This window comes from Gadus chalcogrammus, chromosome 7 (genome assembly GCF_026213295.1).
Source record: "Gadus chalcogrammus isolate NIFS_2021 chromosome 7, NIFS_Gcha_1.0, whole genome shotgun sequence".
Classification (NCBI taxonomy): domain Eukaryota; kingdom Metazoa; phylum Chordata; class Actinopteri; order Gadiformes; family Gadidae; genus Gadus; species Gadus chalcogrammus.
Window position 1 is genome coordinate 13,396,574 of NC_079418.1, and position 19,047 is coordinate 13,415,620.

At 42.9% G+C, this 19,047-nt stretch overlaps 2 protein-coding genes across 3 annotated transcripts; one reads left to right on the forward strand and one right to left on the reverse strand.

Annotated features, from left to right (window-relative positions):
- The first annotated feature begins 678 nt into the window (after window positions 1-678).
- Window positions 679-5,210, forward strand: LOC130386332 (mannose-P-dolichol utilization defect 1 protein-like). 2 transcript variants are annotated; one of them, XM_056595184.1, is made up of 7 exons: window positions 682-1,279; window positions 1,444-1,509; window positions 2,344-2,476; window positions 3,047-3,132; window positions 3,692-3,807; window positions 4,089-4,199; window positions 4,329-5,210. In XM_056595184.1, exons 1-7 carry the CDS (start codon window positions 1,165-1,167, stop codon window positions 4,452-4,454), a joined length of 753 nt encoding a protein of 250 aa, XP_056451159.1. In that variant the 5' UTR covers window positions 682-1,164; the 3' UTR covers window positions 4,455-5,210. The 2 variants fall into 2 exon arrangements, with proteins under 2 accessions (XP_056451160.1, XP_056451159.1); XM_056595185.1 differs by lacking the exon at window positions 3,692-3,807 and having other exon boundaries at window positions 679-1,279.
- slc25a35 (solute carrier family 25 member 35) lies at window positions 4,521-11,406 on the reverse strand. Its single transcript, XM_056595183.1, has 5 exons — window positions 10,956-11,406; window positions 10,751-10,816; window positions 10,485-10,637; window positions 8,742-8,876; window positions 4,521-8,549 (listed from the first exon to the last, which is right to left on the reverse strand). The coding sequence occupies exons 1-5, from the start codon at window positions 11,325-11,327 to the stop codon at window positions 8,337-8,339; spliced, it is 939 nt and encodes a 312-aa protein (XP_056451158.1). The 5' UTR covers window positions 11,328-11,406; the 3' UTR covers window positions 4,521-8,336.
- Between the last annotated feature and the right edge of the window lie 7,641 nt (window positions 11,407-19,047).

Sequence of the window (19,047 nt, forward strand, 5' to 3'; positions counted from 1 at the left end):
ATCCACTACCAAAGACAACCGATGTACTCTCCAATGGGTGTGAGCGGTCATGTTCTTCTATTTGCTATTTGCACACCCTAGATAAAGTTTGTTTAAGCAGTGTACCTGACCAGTGCTGTGGACGTTGGAATGTAGCTGATTAAGGCTAGAAGAATGGCTTGGCCTAGCCCTAAACTATAGAAGTTTATAATTTAATATTTAGGGAAATGCATCATAGAGGGATGTTTTAATATGATATTGCCAACAAGGACTTGAATATTGTAATTTTAAAGAAATAAACCATTGCATTTACAGCTTGTTTTTTTTTATAGATTGACTCATCTAGTTCTGTTTTACAGCCTGTAGAGATTTCTCAATCAAACAAAACATTGTTGAGCATGTTACGCAGCTGAGATTTTCCACTCCAACTCATTCTCAGTCTCTATCCATTGTCCATCCCAAACAATGCATAGATCCATCCAAAATGCACGGCAATTTTCATAATTGTGATTCCACATATAAACAATCTCAGGCCCTGTTCACACGGATAGGTGAAACCGTCTTGTGTGTTTGAGAGGGGTCTGGCTGCACACATCCACCCAGACCCCCACACGAACTTCCGCTGCAGACATCCACCCACATAAACATCCACCAGCACACCGGAAATGGCTTCATTTTTTCAAGATAGGCTAATGTTTTTTGTAAACGTTGTGTAGCCTGCAGTCGGTCTTATTAAACGATTTTACAGATTTGTAGATATGTTGCGAGTGTAAACGTTTTTAAGATGTTGACTTCTGACAGTCATCTGTAGACCAAAACAGAGTTAAGTTGTAATAAAAGAATGAGCACGAATTTAATTGACGCAGCTCGTTCCGCTTTAAAGGCCGTGTTGCATGGTTTATTTTTCATCGAATTTGTGCAATTTGCTTGTTGGAATCTACAAAAAGAAGCAAAGCTTGAACTAAATCTGGAAGTTTGGAACAAACCCTGAAATAGATTTTAAATATATTGGTGTGTGCGTGTGTACACGCGCGTGCGTGTTTATTAGAATGCATGTGAGTTTCAGCGCGTTCATGTGGTTGTTGTGGGAGGAGAGTTGAGGGGGTGTTCCAGAAGAATGTTACTTTGTAACGTAAAACACCATTTTACGATAATCCAGAATTCGATTGGTGAAGTTGAGCTACCATGACCACGTCGGAGGGGCTGGACCCCACTTCTCCCGTGAAAGAGTTTATACTTCTTTATTTGATGCCAGAAAAATGTTTCGAGTACTTTTTCACCAACTTAAACTTCCTGCACGGTGAGGCGTGCTCAGAGTTTATTAGCATGCGATATATTGCCAACACTTCATAGTAATCCCCACCACCCCCAACACGATTTCGTGTTTGCTTGGTCTTGCCTGATTACATACAATTTAGGAGACATGTCTTTTATGATGTCTCTCTCTGTTTGTGTTTGTTTCAGTGCCATGTCTCAAGATTGTTCTGAGCAAAACCGTAGGACTGTGGATCGTCCTGGGCACAGTGCTAGGTAAGACTCCCCGTGTCCCTTTCAATGCATCCATCACAATTGCATAAGGAGTGATCTTTGGTTGATAGATTATGGGATAGGCCCAACCTATAGATCAGCTAAAGCCCGTAGGCCTACAAATGATCCCCACTTCCCAGCCGGGGTATTTATTCAATACGGTTTGTTTATTATTGGATGTGTATCCTAAATGTAGATGTGTGCCAAATGTCACATACAATAAATACCTCAATGCCTGCTCAAACTGTAAGCAAATACAAAGCCGTTTACAGTAGAATTCATTGCAGAGGCATGCAATTCATGAGCAAGTAGAGGGCCAGGTGTCCTACTCTTTGACTTCTGCGACCACATAGGGCCATCTAGAGGGCCAAAATGGTACCACTATCCCACATTGTTGAATCGGGATACCCCATACAACAAACAAGGCAGAGGGTAAGGAAGGTACTGAAAAAGGGCTGACTTGTGGATGTTGGATTGAGGAGAGCAACAACAGAGTTGGTTCTCCAGCAGTTAGGGCAACAGTAGCTCAGGAGGTAGAGCGGGTTAACTGGTTACCTGAAGGTTGCTAGCTCGATCCCCAGCTCGTCCTAGCTGGGTTTCGAGGTATGCCTGAGCAAGACATCTCACTCGGATTGCTCCTGATGAGCTGGCTGTCGCCCTGCATGGTTGACTTCTCCATCGGTGTGTGAATGTGCGCATGAAATGTTGTAAGTCACTTTGGATAAAAGCTTCAGCAAAATCCCCTAAATGTAAAGTTGGAAAGCACTGTTTATTGTTGGGATTGCTCAGTTTGATCGATGATGATGATATTGATGATGACATGCTGTCCCCTTGCAGCACAACTACCTCAGCTGCTGAGACTAACGAGGAGGGGTAGCGCAGAAGGTGTGAGCCTTGGTTCGGCCTTGCTACACCTGTACTCAATCTCAGGCCCTCTGGTCTACTGCCTAGCCAGGGACTTCCCCCTCAGGTGGGCTGCACACCAGAGCTATGCTACGTCACCCCACCGGGTGGGGCGGTGGGGATCCCATACACTGGGCACTTATTTTCAATGTGAATAATGAATGTTTCAAATGTTTCGTTTAAGATTTAAGCGTTCTTCCATTGACTGGGATCTGCATGCTTTGGGACTTGTATGCACTATTGTTGAGGCCTGAAATTCAAGCATTGCATTGGCATTGAAGGCTGTTGCTTGTTGTTCCGTTCAGGTGCACACATTGATAAAGCTGACACATGAAAACATGCCTTGAAGGAGGCAGATGCACTTGTGATACATGCAGCCATTATTTTTTAACGGTAGTGAAACTCGACTTTAGTCTTTTGATGTGATTGCAGTTTTCCGAGTGAACCCGAGACTCAAAACTGTTTCTAGAGGAGCTTTTTTGATGCAACAGAGAATTTAGCGTTTAGCTTAACCCTCTCTCCATGGGAACATTTCACATGCGGCACAATAACGATAAATACAAAGCATATATCCACTAATGCATTATAATCTTCTGTATACTGTTGTTGAAATAGTTTGTAATATTGTTTGGACCAGTGCCTGGAGTGATAAGCTGTTCATAGCGGTTCAAGCTGCTTCAGTCTGCTTTCTACTCCTGCATTACAGAGGAAGAACCATACAAGGTAAATAAGTCAACAGGATTTCGACTCTGTTTATTCAAACTCAGAGCTGCTGCAGCTGTTGTGACACGTTAAGAAGATGAGCCTTTGGTTGTGATGCGGTTGGGGGCTCTGCACTGTGTCCAATGTTTTCTTTGGGTGGAAAGTACAGAAAGTTTTACATTTCTGTACTCCAAAAGTTCATCCTCTTTGGTCGCCTTCAGCCCTCACTTATGAGTCACGTTGAATGAACGTGTCTTTAAAATGATTTAATTGTACACTCTTAAGTTGTTAAATCATTCTGAAAACCCTGTCCTTTGGTGCCATTATGGGGACACCTCAGAGTGTTACAGAGAGCCATAAAATGTTAAATGTGTTAAAGGACTTCAACCCATTTTTTACCAATCTTGATTCTTTTTGTGGTCTTATGTTGATGGGCAATTGGACGGGGGAAGGAAAATGCTGCACCTTGAGTGGCTCTGTGTGGTGATGCAGTGTCTGATGATGCAGTCATCAGACACTGATGACTGTCTGATGTTAGTGTCTGATGTTAGTGTCTGATGATGCATTCCTCCTGTTCCAGGAATTCTTCTCGTGCTGCTCTACGGTGCTGTGGTCGTCCTCCTGGGATTTTACGGAACAACATTGCTTGCCACGACACTACAGAGCTCTAGTATCCTAGCTTTGATTGCTAGCAAGGTAGTCTCACAACAAGACAGACTTCAGATGATTTTTTTTTTCAACCAATCATGTTGCTGGAAGCGAGGATCTGTAAGGGTGTATTTGGCGAACACAAACTCTGCCAGCAATTAAAAAAACAATTGTGTCAAGGTTCTAATATGTACACCGTGCAGAGTGCTCACTATGGTTGAACTGAGGAGAAAGCAGGAACCCTCCTTCCAGGGTTGGTGAGGAGGGCAGAGGAGCATAACAAGCAAAATGGAATTGGCAAAACCTTTTTTCATTTTACATCTCAACAGGCTGTCCAGGCTGGCACCAACTTCTCCAGCGGTCAGACAGGAGAGCTGTCCCGTGTGTCCGTATTGCTGGTATGGGCGGGCTCCCTGGCTCTTATCTTCGTCTCTGTGCAGGTGTGGATCTCTCTGCATCATCGCTTACCTCTAGGTGTCACAAATACAAACATCCTGCCCAACAAGAGTACCACAAACTCCTCTTCACTGACTGTCTCTAATCTTTCCCCCCCCGCCGCCTTGATTCAGGAGAAGGGCACCATTCTGGCTCTTCTGGCCCACATACTCTCTGCGTGTCTCAGCACTGTGCTACTGGCCCAGGTCCTTCGATGCGGTCAGAGAATCAGCACCAGGAGCAAAGCCAAGAGTGAGTAGCCATCGGTCAAATGGACACTGCTACCGTTCAGCATGCACGCCCATCCACCCCTAATGTCTCATTGACTTCATACTGGTTTTGTGTGCGCAAAAGACCCCGATTGAGGTTGTAAGCTATTGGCAACGAGGTGCATCGTTTGTGGTCCTATATCGTTGCATTTGTGTTGAAAGGAGAACACCCAGCCTCGGTGGAAGACCAAGACAGTGTTGTTGGGAGTATTCAGATGTTGGGTTTAGCCTCTGATGTTGTGCTCTAGGGGTTTCTGACGGTCAGCAGTGCTGTTTGTACGAATAAGTGTACCGTGTTAGTAGTAATGAGGTTAGTTTAGGAATGAGATGTAATATGTCCATTTGGTTTAAGTTTTAGCAGGCCTTTGATTACACAGAGGATGTACTTGCAGCTATGTCACTCCAACATGTTTGAACTAGATATTTGATATAGTAATTTATCTCTTTCCACTTTCAACCAGTAATACCACTACCTTTGAATCAATTATATTTGAATGTGGATGTTTTACATATATTATATTATAGATGTATTGCTTAGGTTAAAATTATCTTCACAGAGGAGAAGCTATTGTTACATATGGAGTATTCATTGGCATGTGGGAAATTCAATGTATGGTCTGGTATTATTTAAATACTATTTGACATGTTATGTACAGGTTGTGTTTTCAGTATTGTATATCGGAAAAATCAAATTAAACAATACCTTCATTGCTATAAGTATAAAAATATAAAAAAACATTTAAATCATTGGTCTTAATTGCTTACGCACAAAAAAAACTCTGTTCATCTTGTGTTCTGACTGCATAGTAGTTGGTTCTGTAGGAAATTAGCTGAATAACTTGTTTCCTCTTTTCAACACTCCCATGGTGATCTTTGACAAGAAACGGTATAACACAGATGTCTCTGACATATCTGACTGAGGAGGAAAAAAATAATAGTGTTCTCTTCTGAACACATAGCCGCAGTTGAATCATTCTGAAGGTTTGCTTGATAGCTTATGGGATAGGCCCAACTTATAGCTCATTCAGATCGCGTAAAGGCCTACATACTAAGGGCATGCGGGCGACATATAGCGTGTATACCACAGACTCTGTTGTTGAATGGTCTGCAAATTAATAAAAAAAACAATAACAATTAAAATACATAAACATAGAGAAGTTATCATTCTGCAACCAATTGATTTGAAACGAATCATGTGATTTCCTAACCTATTGATTTGAAACTAATCATATCTGTGACTTCCTAACCTATTGATTTGAGACTAATCATATCTGTGATTTGCTCAGGAAAAAGCCGCCCACCAAAAGCTCTATGCCACTTTGCCATTAAACAATGATTCTAAATGACATATTTAAGCCTATTTTATGAATACTATTTATCATTCTGACATGATTTTCCAGAAGAGTTAGACATGGAGATGGAGACATGCCCAGAAATTGGCCAAAGAAATAGCATTAACTGTCTACAAAAGCCTCCTGGGGATCTACTGGTGTTATGAGAGGAACACACAAAAACAAATGCTACACATGAAACAAATGCTTAACATCTTAAGAATTGTCCCCGTTACCCAGCCAAGATATTTAGTAATTTGTTTGTTTATTAATTATGTGTGTATTCTAAATGTAAATGTGTCACATACATGAAATACCTCAATGCCTGCTAAAACAGTTAACAAATACAAAGTTGTGTAAAGTAGAATTCCCTTCAGATACATGCAATTCATAAACAGGTAGAGGGCTAGGTGTCTTACTCTGATACTTCTGCTACCACATAGGGTCATCCAGAGGGCCCAAATGGCACTACTAATCAAAACATTGTTGAATCCCCCACACAAGGCATGTGTACAAAATACCAAAAGTATGTTATAATGATCTTCACATTTAAAAAAAATCTGAGAAATGAGTGTTACAGATGGAGTATTCATTGGCATGTGGAAAATTATAAAATATTTAAATATTGATATTATTTTACATGTAATGTACAGTTTTTTTTCTTAAGTATTGCTTATTAGAAAAATCTAATTCAACAATACCTTAATTTGTCATAGAAAATAAAATATTACACCAATTGATCTTAAGTGCTTGCACAAAAATAAACCTGACATTCTTTACTGACTGCATGGTAGTCGGTTTGGTGGATGAGTAGCTGCATCAATTGTTGCCTCTCCCATGGTGACCTTTGACCCCAAGAAGGGAGTAACAGATGTTTCAACATATCTGACCAAGGAAGAAATTAAAAGAACTAGTTCTCTCTTTTGAGCTCAGATCTACGGTGGCGCTGAGCTTTCACTAAATAAAAAAATGTTTCACACCTTATGTAGCTGTTAGCACACCAGGATCTCTTAATTAAAGGGAAACTTCACCCATTTCCATTAAGCTCTGTATCGTTAGAAACCCACTCATATTTTTGAATGGTCGTGCATCATTCCCTTATTTTCTGGAGAGACTGGAGATTCGTATCGATCTCCAACACTTCCTGTTTAAGATGACACAATATGATGATTTTTGCGTAGAAGTAAATAGGAAGTGTAAGAGGGGAGGATTCTCGTATGAATACGGTGGGACCCACTGACTCTACAGACCTATTAGAGCAGTGCCAGTGGGTGGGACTTCATCCAGTAGAAACTGAACATCCACAGCGTCTAAAGCTAAGGAACAGCGAGGGGGGATCCGATGGGCGGAGGTCTCGATCAGCGGGAGTGGCCAGCGAAGCTGTGCATCGTGGTGCATGGTGGGAGTTGTCTTCAATCCACAAGCGCCAAAAAGTCACATTCTGCCTTTTCTCGGTCAAGACGGCACCAAATTAGAATTTTAATTTATTATTCGACTACATATAGGACCCAATTTCGATACATATTCCATGCCTCCGCCGGTGAAATGCTCCTTTAATTTAGACATCAATAGGCCTATCTCGTAATTACGAGACCTTTCTCGTAATCACGAGATCCTGGTGTGCTAACGGCTACATAAGGTGTGTAACTTTTTCTTTTTTGCTGAATGTTCAGCGCCGACTTACACACGAATCCTAACACGAAACCGCATAGGTCCGGATAGATTTGAAACCACCTCCGAGGGTGGCTTCAGAAATGTGCGGTTTCAGGCACCGGATTCGCCGGCGCCGTCTGGAGCCGCCGTTAACCTTGAATGTAACAGAATCTCCATAAAACAAAATAAAATCTTGAAGTTGAAGACATTAAAAAGTTCAAATACAAATATGAAGTAAGAAAGATAAAAATATATTTTTAAATAATTTAGCACTCTTTATCCAAAGTAGCTTCAAGGGGCATTTTGAAAGTGAGCCCATAGTTTTTAAACCTAGTACTGTTCTGCTATGATAGCAGAAAGGGGATACCGAAAAACGTTATATTACGAAAGTGCGGTAAAGTGAGGACAGGAGATCAGAAAACTGCAGATTGTTCACAATTCTGCTATTACCAGGCACTTGTTCTCCAGCAAAGCTTAATTGCCTATTGTCTCTACGAGTATGAAACAAAAAATTGACTGAGTTGTTACTAGAGTATTAGTGGACTACATACTTGGAAATAAAACCTCCTTGCGCGTTAAGGTACGGAATATTCTCAGTTCCTTCGAGATGAGAAAAGGGCATGGAAAAAGAGACAAAAGAGAGAGGAAGTTGGAAGGTGGCAGTTTTCAGCAACCAGGAACTGTTGGTAACTGACCTCACCCAGCAAAGCCTTATGCCAATCATTGTTTTTAGGGTAGGGTTAGATAAGGCATTTCTTGTCCAAGCATTCGTTTCATGCCAACCTAAAACAACATTGGGCTTGGCTCAAGGCTTCCATAACATCTTTCCTTGAGACATTCATCATGATTGATCCTCCCATGAACAACGCAGGCTTTCCAGTCACTTTATCTATCTACTAGTATCAATCTCCCTGGCTTGCCCCCTCCCTGGCGATGAGTGATTCTGGTAGAGTTTGCGGAGTTCCTCCCAGAAGAACAGACTGAGGACAGTATGTGGTCCAAGCCTGAAATAGGACGCCCCCAGGCCTTTGTAGAGTCCGGTCAAGCCCTCCTTCCTCATTGTCTTTGAGAAGCAGTCCACGTATCCTCGGTAGAGCTGGCCCTGAACACACATTTATTTGAGTCAGCCTGGGGGGATGGCATACCTTTTGAATTGTTCTGGGATTTGACATTTAACATCCTTACATGACATCAATGGTAATACATTCGATTTGTATAGCACTTTACAGCTAAAACATGAAAACACACGGAAAAAAAAACGCCCTACGAACTAACAAAATGTCAGCTTGCTCACCTTGCCTAAGTGGTCCACCGGCTGGTTGTAAAGGCGTGTGCTCACCACGTCGAAGGGCGTCATGGCTAACACCACCACCACGCTGGCCACCATACCGGCACTCAGCGACACCATCAAACTGTCTTTGGAGAATACCTTTTGAAAGAAATATATGCATCGACATCAGTGTTGGGAACGTTACTTTAAAAAAGTTATTAGTTATAGTTACTCACTACTTGTTCCAAAAAGTAACTGAATTACTCTATTATAAAAGTAACTAGTTACCAGGGAGAGTAACTATTTGCGTTACTGTAAAAAAATAAAAAAAGATAAATGCCAAAGTTGTTGGATTTTGGATTTAACTGCCCATTCAAGGCCCTGATATACTTCCAACATAATTTGTATTTGCTTGATTGCAATCAATGGCTGTGGAACATCTGCCGAATACTACAGAAAATGCCAACTTTTCATCGGATTGCTCCGGACTCACCATTTCTGCTGCTTAATCGAATCAGTTTGATGTGTGCCTGTGTGGCGCGCGTGTCCTGGCTAGTGTGTAAAAACAGTGGATCCGATTGGCTACCATGAAACATGACTGCCTTGGCCAATCATAATCGCTTGTCTCGTTGTTAACCCACCCGGTCTCCTCCCGAGGAGTTTGTGTTTGGAGCCAGGGGTGCGTTCGGATTACGCAGTTCAATTCAATCAATTATTAGTAACGCAACGCATTTAACATACAGTAAGTAATTAGTTAGATTACCCCGTTACTGAAAAAATAACGGCGTTACCCAACGCCGTTCTTTTAAACAGTGTTATTACAAACACTGATCAACATGTATGTAACCTTCAGACATTGTCCGTTCTTGTCCACAGTCAGCCTCTAGTGACTGTGGAGGGAAGGGTTGCACGTTGCTTATTAAGTGAACAAGTTGTTCTTCTTTTAACTCAAGTCAAGCAAAACGTCACTTATTATATGGCAGATAGTTTTGTTAGTCTGACCATTGTCTCATGCTGGTATTATAAGGGAAATAATACGCGCTCAGAAAATTATTTCATGTCATCCAGGTCATTGAGCTGAAATAGGAGCATTATTTTAACTGGCGTCTATTTTTGTATGAGGTCATATTGTTCACTAGAAATAACGGGTGTGGTGGCATTTTGGACCACATCAATTGTTTCTCTCTAAAATGTTTAATAAAGGGTCATCCAAACCTTTAGGTTTACTTAAGTAATAAACATAACAACATACAACAGATACACAATAATCCAAGGCCTAACATACAATAATCCGAGACCTCAGATGGGAGTTCGCCCTGTGTCTCTCTAGGAGCTCCGCAAGGAGGAGTCCAACTCATTGGCCAAAGCAAGAACTTCTTATACAGTGGCAGACAGGTCTCAAGATACTGAGCACATTGGTTAACCAGATGGTAGTAAACTATCGATGACCTCCTCAGGATGTCATAAAGGGGGACGTAGCCGAGCCTTATCAGTTGGAGCCCTTGCTCTTCAACCTTCCCAAGACCTGGAGCCTTTAATCCCAAACCAACGAAGGGCAGTTAGAGAAAGAGAATGGAAAAATATAATTTTCCCATTACACGGGCAAAGAAAAAGAGCTGAATATCAGTGCATTGATTTCCCGCCAGTGCAGACAAACTGAGCTATGGAGGAAGTTTAATTGATTAGGATGAGTCGAGTAAGGATGATGATTTGAATTGATGCCATTTGCTACTTAGGCAAATTTTGAGAACATCAATGCGTGCCAACCTTGAGATCGACCACCAGCTCCTTGATGGCAGAGAAGGAGGAGAGCTGGGCAGCGGAGCCCACGCTGGTCCTCGGAACCGCGGCGAAGGACCCCCTCCACAGCCCCATGAAGCCGTGCTCCCTGCAGATGGCTGCGATGGCGTGTACCATGCCCTGGGCAACAGATAGGGGCCGAAGTGTGAGGGAGGATGCACTGCGGGCCAGTGGCGTAACATCAAACACAAACGAAACACAAACACACACACCTAAAAAGGCTACATATTTACCCGGTGCTGGTACTGATGACCAACCGCGATGGAGGAGGTCGCCTGGGACTGAAGATGGGTCTTCACCTATCAATTTGGATGTTTTGTTTATTTAAGTAACACCGTTTTAGGAGGGCGGGGCCATCCGTGCATTAAATAACATGAATAAAAAATCAACAGCAACAAACTCTGGCAATATCTGTACCATGAAATGTAGTCTACTCACCAAGTATAAAGGGCTTCCCGTGACACCTCCTGCCACACCGGCTGCTGCTCCTGCTAACGTGGTCTTAAATGTGCTGACCCTCCCATCCGTGTATATATACCCGCTGGACTCAATGAGGGAGTAGGAGCCCAGTCTGATACCATTCATCACGAACTGATACACGAGTCCCGGTGCGAGTCCCCTCTGCAGCCCGGCGAGTCCTTCCACTTTGCCGATCGTGTAAAAGGCATGAAATACGTTCCGATAATGCACTTGGTACGACCCCCGGCTTCTGAGTTCACCTTGTAGTTGCATGCGTGTTTTCACCACCTCAAGCGGATTGGTGAACACACACGCACCGCAGGCTGCACCGCCGCTGAGGAGGAAATCCATCGTCCACTTCTCACTTTTCTTGGTGGACGGAACCTTGACGAGGTGGACAAGTTGTGTGACCGGGTTGTGACCTCCCTTTGCTTCGACTTTTTCCGGCGTGTCCGTGTCGTATGACGCTGGCTGCTGCTCGGCCAATGGGAGCAGCGATATGCCCCTCCTTTATTAAACAGAGACGAGCGGCTGCCACTCCATCAATAGGCTGCTGTTCGCTGCATCCGATGCGCTCCACCTCTAGGTCCTCAGGTTCAGATCAGACCCACCCACAACTCCACTCAATTCAATTCAATATTTAATTACATTTTTTATTTTATTATTCAATTCAATTTTATTTGTATAACTCTTAATAACCAGTACAGCTCCTAAGGCCTTAACAGTCCATATTTATGACACATCCCCGGACCCTAGCCCCCAAGAAGTCTTTCCCTCTTGGAGAAAATCTTGAGGAAGAACGCAGTGTTGGGGATACCTCCCTTCAGGGATGATCGGGAGTGCAATGGAGACTGCTGCTCCTTTGGTCACAACACAAACAATAATGAACAATCACGCAGTGATACAATCAGAAATAGAGAAGTTATTATCATGATCAGACAGACACTCACACACATCATCCACTCATTCTGCATCATTCCCGACATCAGCGTCATTTTGGCACCCCTTTGTTACAAATGCTTGCCCAGCCTCTGGCATGATTGAAATTCCCCTGCCGTAAAGGAAGTAGGAACTACGAAAAAAACAAAAACCTATTTGTTTAATAAAAACAGGTTTAGTGTCTCGTGCTGCACCCGTCAAAAGTGAAGCAACTATAGTGGCAGATTTTTTACTCTACCCGTCGAAGGATTATGATGGATTGCTTTATATGTTTAAATAAGAGTGGAATAACACTGAGAGACTTCTGAAGAGACTATCGCGGCTTAAAAAAATGGCCATCCGATGATCTGTGCCGTAGGCCTACAAATATTTAGGGCGGGGGATAGGTGACACAATTGCGTCATCTTGATCTCTGGGTGCTACTGGCTTAAACCGAAGAGATTGAGGTAGACCAAGCATCCACAGTTTGTTCAGGCACCGACCTTCACCTGCCGTGAAGCGTCTTGATTTGCACCCGACACATGCATGGCAGGCAGTGTCTGATACAAGCAGGTTCAAACTTGAGGACTTCGATAAGTAAGGCGACAATGATACATGGCTCTAATCCCAGGATAACGAAAAGAACGGAAGTTGGTGGGTGGTGAAGCAATGTATTGTTTGATCAGATCGCTGGCTTGGAGCCTTTGTTAAACTGGTATGTCTTAAACTATATGTGGGTGTTTCCTGCCCTCTTTCCTGGTTAGAGTTGAAAAGTGTGGTACTTTCTGCAACACTATCTCACACAGTAATTCTTGGAAGAGATGAGCACAGGCTATTTTCACTCTGTAGATTTTTTATTATAGAGGGTAAATAACTGATATTCTTCTCAACACAATATCCTTAAAACACATAGTTCTTAACGGATAAAAACAAACCCAAACCAAAAACTTTATCATCCCACGATAAAGCATTAGGTGGAAATATAGCCGAAGTGTATAACAATCCTTGCTTTTCTTAGCAATAGGTTCCAAAGCAGTGGTCACCAGCAATCAGGTTCAGGAATACAGAGATCGAGATCTCGTAGGCTTTTCAAATGGATCAAAGACATAAGGCCTGAGACATTAACAGAAAGGGTAAAACCATAATAAAGAGGATATCTACTGGTCTTGCTGTGGGAGACGACCAGCCACGTTCCTGTGTCGAAGCCGCCACATCCAAGGATCACAGGCACTGACCTCCCACATCATGAAGACCCAGGGGAGACCCTTTCTGAAATCCAGAAGATGTTTTCTAACCACGCCTGAAGAACCAATGTCAATATCACCTGTTAGTAACCTACATGAGTGAGTTTTGGTGTGTGTGTGTGTGTGTGTGTGTGTGTGTGTGTGTGTGTGTGTGTGTGTGTGTGTGTGTGTGTGTGTGTGTGTGTGTGTGTGTGTGAGTTGGGGCTAATATATGTTACCTATGTGAGTTTCATTGATGGGACACCTTTGTAGTCTGAGTGAGGCAGGGGGTGCATACAGCAAATGTAAAATAAGGCCAGCCGTGGCATGAAGTCTTACATTTAAAACCTTACTTTGTTTCCTTATATTAGGTTAATTTAAGAGACAGTGTGGGCTTGTTTCTGTCACCAGAGGAGTTTCATGATTGATGACCCTTTCCTCATCAGTGCAAGGCAAGGCATGCATTTCCCATAAAATGTGAAACAACAAGGCCTGCCATGACACGCACTCAAACCTGGAATGCCGTTCCTTTGTTCCCTTGAATCAGGTACATTAACAGTATATGTTCAGATGGGGCTCTAGTGTGTGAGCTTCATGAAGGTGAAACTTTCCTAGTCCGAGTAAGGCATTTCACATGCAAAACAACCCCTACCCTGACATGATCCCCACCCTGTAATTGTTCAGTGAACAATGGCATAGAATACTATGATGATGATACAAGAAAAAATACCACTTAAAATTAAATAAATTATTGGTTTTGGGTTCACTGACTTTCATTTTATTTTCTTAAGCAACAGGACAAATATTTAATAGTATTTGATGGTGAGAGCATGTCCTCTGATGTTAAGAATAAGTAGAGCAAAATATCAGATGACTTTCTTGTAGCCATTACAAATAAAAAGACGTTAACTCACTCGTCTATATCATGCTATAGGCGTGTGAAATTCTTTCACCTTCGACCACATGACCTTTTCCGGCCAGATGATATTGTGTATCAGAGGTCTATTGTTTTCCAACTATAGCCTATATAAAGGCTTACAAGTCAAAGTTTTAGCAAATATCTACCTCATAGGTAGGAAATGAGGCACATGATCAAGTTGGATTGATTACCAACGAATTAATGATATAGGTTGCCTATGTCAAAACATGGCCACTTTTGCATTCCTGCTGTAACCACTAAGAGAGTAAACAAAGGGAAACTTAGACACACTGCTAACCTCACAAATCTCATACATATTGCCTCCAAACCAAAAACAACCTTAAAGCCTATCAACAACACCATCAGGATGGGTCTACTTAAATACATTGCACTTTCAATTTTACTTATTAAAAGCCTTTTTAACTTTCAATTTAATTTTCTCTTAAATACATTGCACTTTCTATTTTACTCATTTCTTGCATATGTTTTCTTTTACTTATCTATTATTTTATTTTATTGTATGACAATGTTTATATGTGAAGCACTTTGAGTCTGCCTTGTGTATGAAAAGTGCTATATAAATAAAGTTGCCTTGCCTTGCCTTGCCTAGGTGTTACGCCCCTCTACACCCCACTGGCCTTGCAGTGGCAGTGCATTGGTCTGTGGTTCAGGGGCACAATCAAGTTAAACGTGCACACTTCAGCCTCAGAAGGGGGCTTGCTTTCTGTGTTTGTCCCTGTTCTGTTGGCATGTCTCAGCCCATGCTCAGGTGTGCTGCATCAGTGGAGCTGATTAGGAGCACCTGGACCGCTCGTCAAGACCGGAGTTCAAAGCGCCAGATTCCCCTTCCCATGGGGATGCTTTTGGTCATGGGGCTGCTGGCTGGTCGGGCCGCCTCTCTGGGATTTGTCTTGTCTTTATGTTTTGGACTTTGTTGTATATCCTAATGTCGTGTCCTTTTCATTTGTTTATGTAAATAAATCCCACTGGTTGGTTTTTTTGCAAAAGGTGTCCTTTAATATTTGGGGTCAAGGGTGGTTTGTTGTTAGCCCCAGTAGGGCCAACTAGAGGTGGGGCGTAACAATAGGCTTAATGTGGAAACACAATTTCCAAAAAATCTTGTATGGCCAAAGGCAGTGGTCGATCAGTCAATAAAGGGACTATTCATGATAAGAAAAATAAAGTACAATAGGCTACCAATATTTGTGAAAGGTGAACCTGTCCCCTAAATCAGAAGGGAACATCCAATTAAAACAAGAACAGAGCAAACAACTTAATTGAAATGATTGGGTGACTGGAAATTATCAAGGTTTATGTGGTTAATATTATTTAATTGATTAGAGTCATAGTTAATAATAGGCATAATAGGTATCCATAGATACTCTGTGAATACCTAAATAACAAGCATTTGTTCCTGAAACTATTTTTCTCCAGTGGTGTCCAAGTGAGGGTCTGGTGTTAAAGGGACACTGTGTAAAAATTAGCCCCCTCTCTTCGTGCCATCGCCGCTGCCATCCGACAAGACAAAAACAGCTTCTACGTAACTGCTTTACTTGAGCACCAATTTGAAATTGATTTCTTGATTGACACGGGTGCCGAATTTACTACAATCCCACAACGACTTTTGAAATCCCTCAACCTCCCCATGTCAAAAACAAAGAAGATGGCCCGCAGCGCCGGAGGACACTGCCTCCAGCTTTCACAAACAAATCCCATCAACTTTGCTGTTCGACCGACCGAGATAACAATACAGCTGTGGACAGGAGAAGAGATCCAGGAAGCCCTTCTCGGGATGGATGTGCTACTATGCATGGATGCTAGCCTCGACTTCAAGGATGGAGAGGTGACGATGAATATGAGGAGCCTCAAGAGGGAGGACCTCCAGGACCACCCCGTCTGGGCAAAGGGAAAGACCGACTGTGGCTTGTTGGACATGGAACCAGTGGAGTTAACAGGAAAAATGCCTCCATGTGTCAAGCAATATCCACTCAACAGAGCTGCCGTGGATGGACTGAGACCAATCATAAAAGACTTGAATGACCAGGGAATCATCTACAAGACTCAATCACCTTCTAACGCGCCGGTGTGGCCTGTGAAGAAACCAAATGGTTCATGGAGACTGACAGTGGATTATCGACTGGCGAACCAATGCCTCACACATCTGAGCCCTGTGGTTGCCTCCGGCGATCAATTCCTGCAAGACATCACACCAGCGCACAAGGTCTTCACAGTGCTTGATGCAGTAAATGCTTACTGGTCAGTACCGTTGGCCACTGAGTGTCAAGCTTGGCTGGCTTTCACCTACGATGGATGTCAGTATACCTGGGCTAGACTGGCTCAGGGACTTGCCTCGGCCCCCACCATCTATCACCAGGCCTTGCGACGACACCTGACCCTGCCAGAAGCCCCCAAAATGACATCAGCAGTCATCACGTACTTGGACGACATCCTAATTGCCTCGGAGACCGAGGAAGAGCACGACAAAGACTTAAGGGCAATGATTGACTATCTCCATGTGAAAGGTCACAAGTTGAGCTACGACAAGGCCCAAATGTCTCAACCAGAGGTAATTTACCTTGGACAGAAAATCTCACAAGGCAAACGGGAAATCACCCACGACCGCACTGCAGCAATAAGGAAAACGCCAGAACCCCGAACAGTCAAAGAACTACGAGCATTCTTGGGAGTATGCAACTACAACAGGAATTGGGTGGAAAACTACACTGAGTTTGCCCAACCATTGAACGACTTGCTGAAAGGACGACCAGACTCCAGGGATAAGATCAAGATGGAAGACGAATCACGAAAAGCTTTTGAGGAGTTGAAGCAACATCTGTGCGAAGCACCAGGGCTAGGACTTCCAAATGTCCACAGACCCTTCACACTCTTCGTCAACGAGTACAACGGGTTTGTGACGTCAGTGCTGGCGCAGGAACACGGAGGACTATTGAGAGCGGTGGGCTACTATTCTGCAAAATTGGATACGACAGCCTTGGGCTTTGGTCCATGTTTGAGAGCGGTACAAGCTGTGTACCTCGCCATCCAGCTGGTGAACAATCTTGTGCTGGATCAGCAACTCTCCATCCGCTGCCCACACTCTGTCAACGCCCTGCTGGCCGGTAGGAAAGTACCATGCGTCTCAGACAGCCGATGGGGGAACTGGCAAGCCGTGCTGGAATCTCCTAACATTTCACTCCAGAAAGCATCAGTCTCAAACATCTCCACAATGATCGCCCCCACGGATGCAACGAATGAAGTGAATGACCATGTGTGCGAGGACTTGGTAACGCTGATGGAAGAGGGGCACTTCGTCAAGGAGGACCCTCTCCACAACCCGGATCTTGTCTTGTTCACCGATGGGTCCTCCCTGGTCGAAAATGGGATCCGTGGAGCGGGATACGCGGTTACAACAGAGCACAACGTATTGGAATCCGGGTCACGGCACCAAATGTTAGATTTCAGCTTATTTCTAAACTGTTCGGACAGACTCTGCGTTGTGTATTTTCAGTCGTAGTAGTAATTCTTGAAGTCGAAATCAAAGCAACTTGACAGGTTGGATCAGAGGGTTGAATAGATGGTTTATTCCAGGATGTAATACAGCGAGATACAGACTTAGGTTGAATAATCAATAGTGGACCCATTGAGGAGCCGTTTGATGACTTGTTCCTTGGCTGTCGAACCCTCTTCTCGTCGAACCAAAGGGTTGGGGCGAGTATTATACAAAAAGGGGATATATGAATAACACGAAAACAGGCGCACTCTCAGCATTGATAAGGTATCTGGCCCTGGCTATGTCCCGGAGGCCCAGGTCGGTTCAACCTTGTTGAGACATAACAATGGCAGAATGTTGAGGAACACCTTGTATCAGTAAGAGAGGCCCTGGCCTGTCCCTAGACTAGAAATGTGAACAACAGAGAGACACTAAAATACACCAACATTCTACATAGTGGTACAATTGTATATTGCATTCAAACTAATAGTGCTCGCTTGTTCAAAAACTACGGCGGGCAGTATGTGCCAAGAAGCTGTGTCATGACATCCAATACTACCTCATCGAGTCATTCGAGTGATGATGAGGTTGGTTATTTCAAACTGCATTGAATCATTAGTGTAAGCTAATGATGTATGAGTAATTATTCCTCGAGCAAGATAGTGAATTATTTCAGCTCAGAGTGAAAAACGCATTTGCATTTCCTGTACCACGTAATGCTTTTTGTCCCTTTCGGCATTTCATAGACTGGAAGAACATGGAAGCCTCCATGAAGCTTAGTCGTCCTGTTACTACATATTAATTATTCTTCGCTCAGGAGGATAAGTGAGATTTTTGGCAGAGATAATTTTACACCAATGAGGACTTATTTATGAATGAATACTTTGATTTGAGGTAATAAATTACTTAAAATATTACACAGTGTCCCTTTAAGGCAGGCCTATCAGAAGTAATATCTTAGTTTGTCCAGTAGATGTCCCGCTTAGTTTTGCTTTTGCCCTTTCTGGTAATGTCTCATGCCTTATGTCTGTGATCCACTTGAAAAGCCTCAGATCGAGATCTCTATATTCCTAAACCTGATTGTCGGTGACCACTGCTTTGAAACCTATTGATGAATAAGCAAGGATTGTGTAATTACATCAGGGCTATATTTCCACATAATGCTGTATCGTCGAATAATAAAGATATTGGTGTGCATTTGTTATTATCGATTAAGAACTAAGTTTTTTAAGGATTCTGTTAGTGATCAGGTATTTACCCTTTTTAAAAACCTTCAAAAAATTCTAAATCCCTTAAAGTTCATATACCCTTTATAATTATAATACAGCCAGTTTGATTGACATGTGATGAAAGATGGCAGAATTAAAAAAATAATTTATATAAAATTAAACAAGAAAATAAGAAATGTATAGGAAACGGATGTCCCTCCCTCAGATGTCCCCCCATCCCTCTGGCCAGTATACACACACTCCCAGCACCCTGTTCCAAGCACCCTATTCCAGGCCTTCTCCTTTGTGAGAT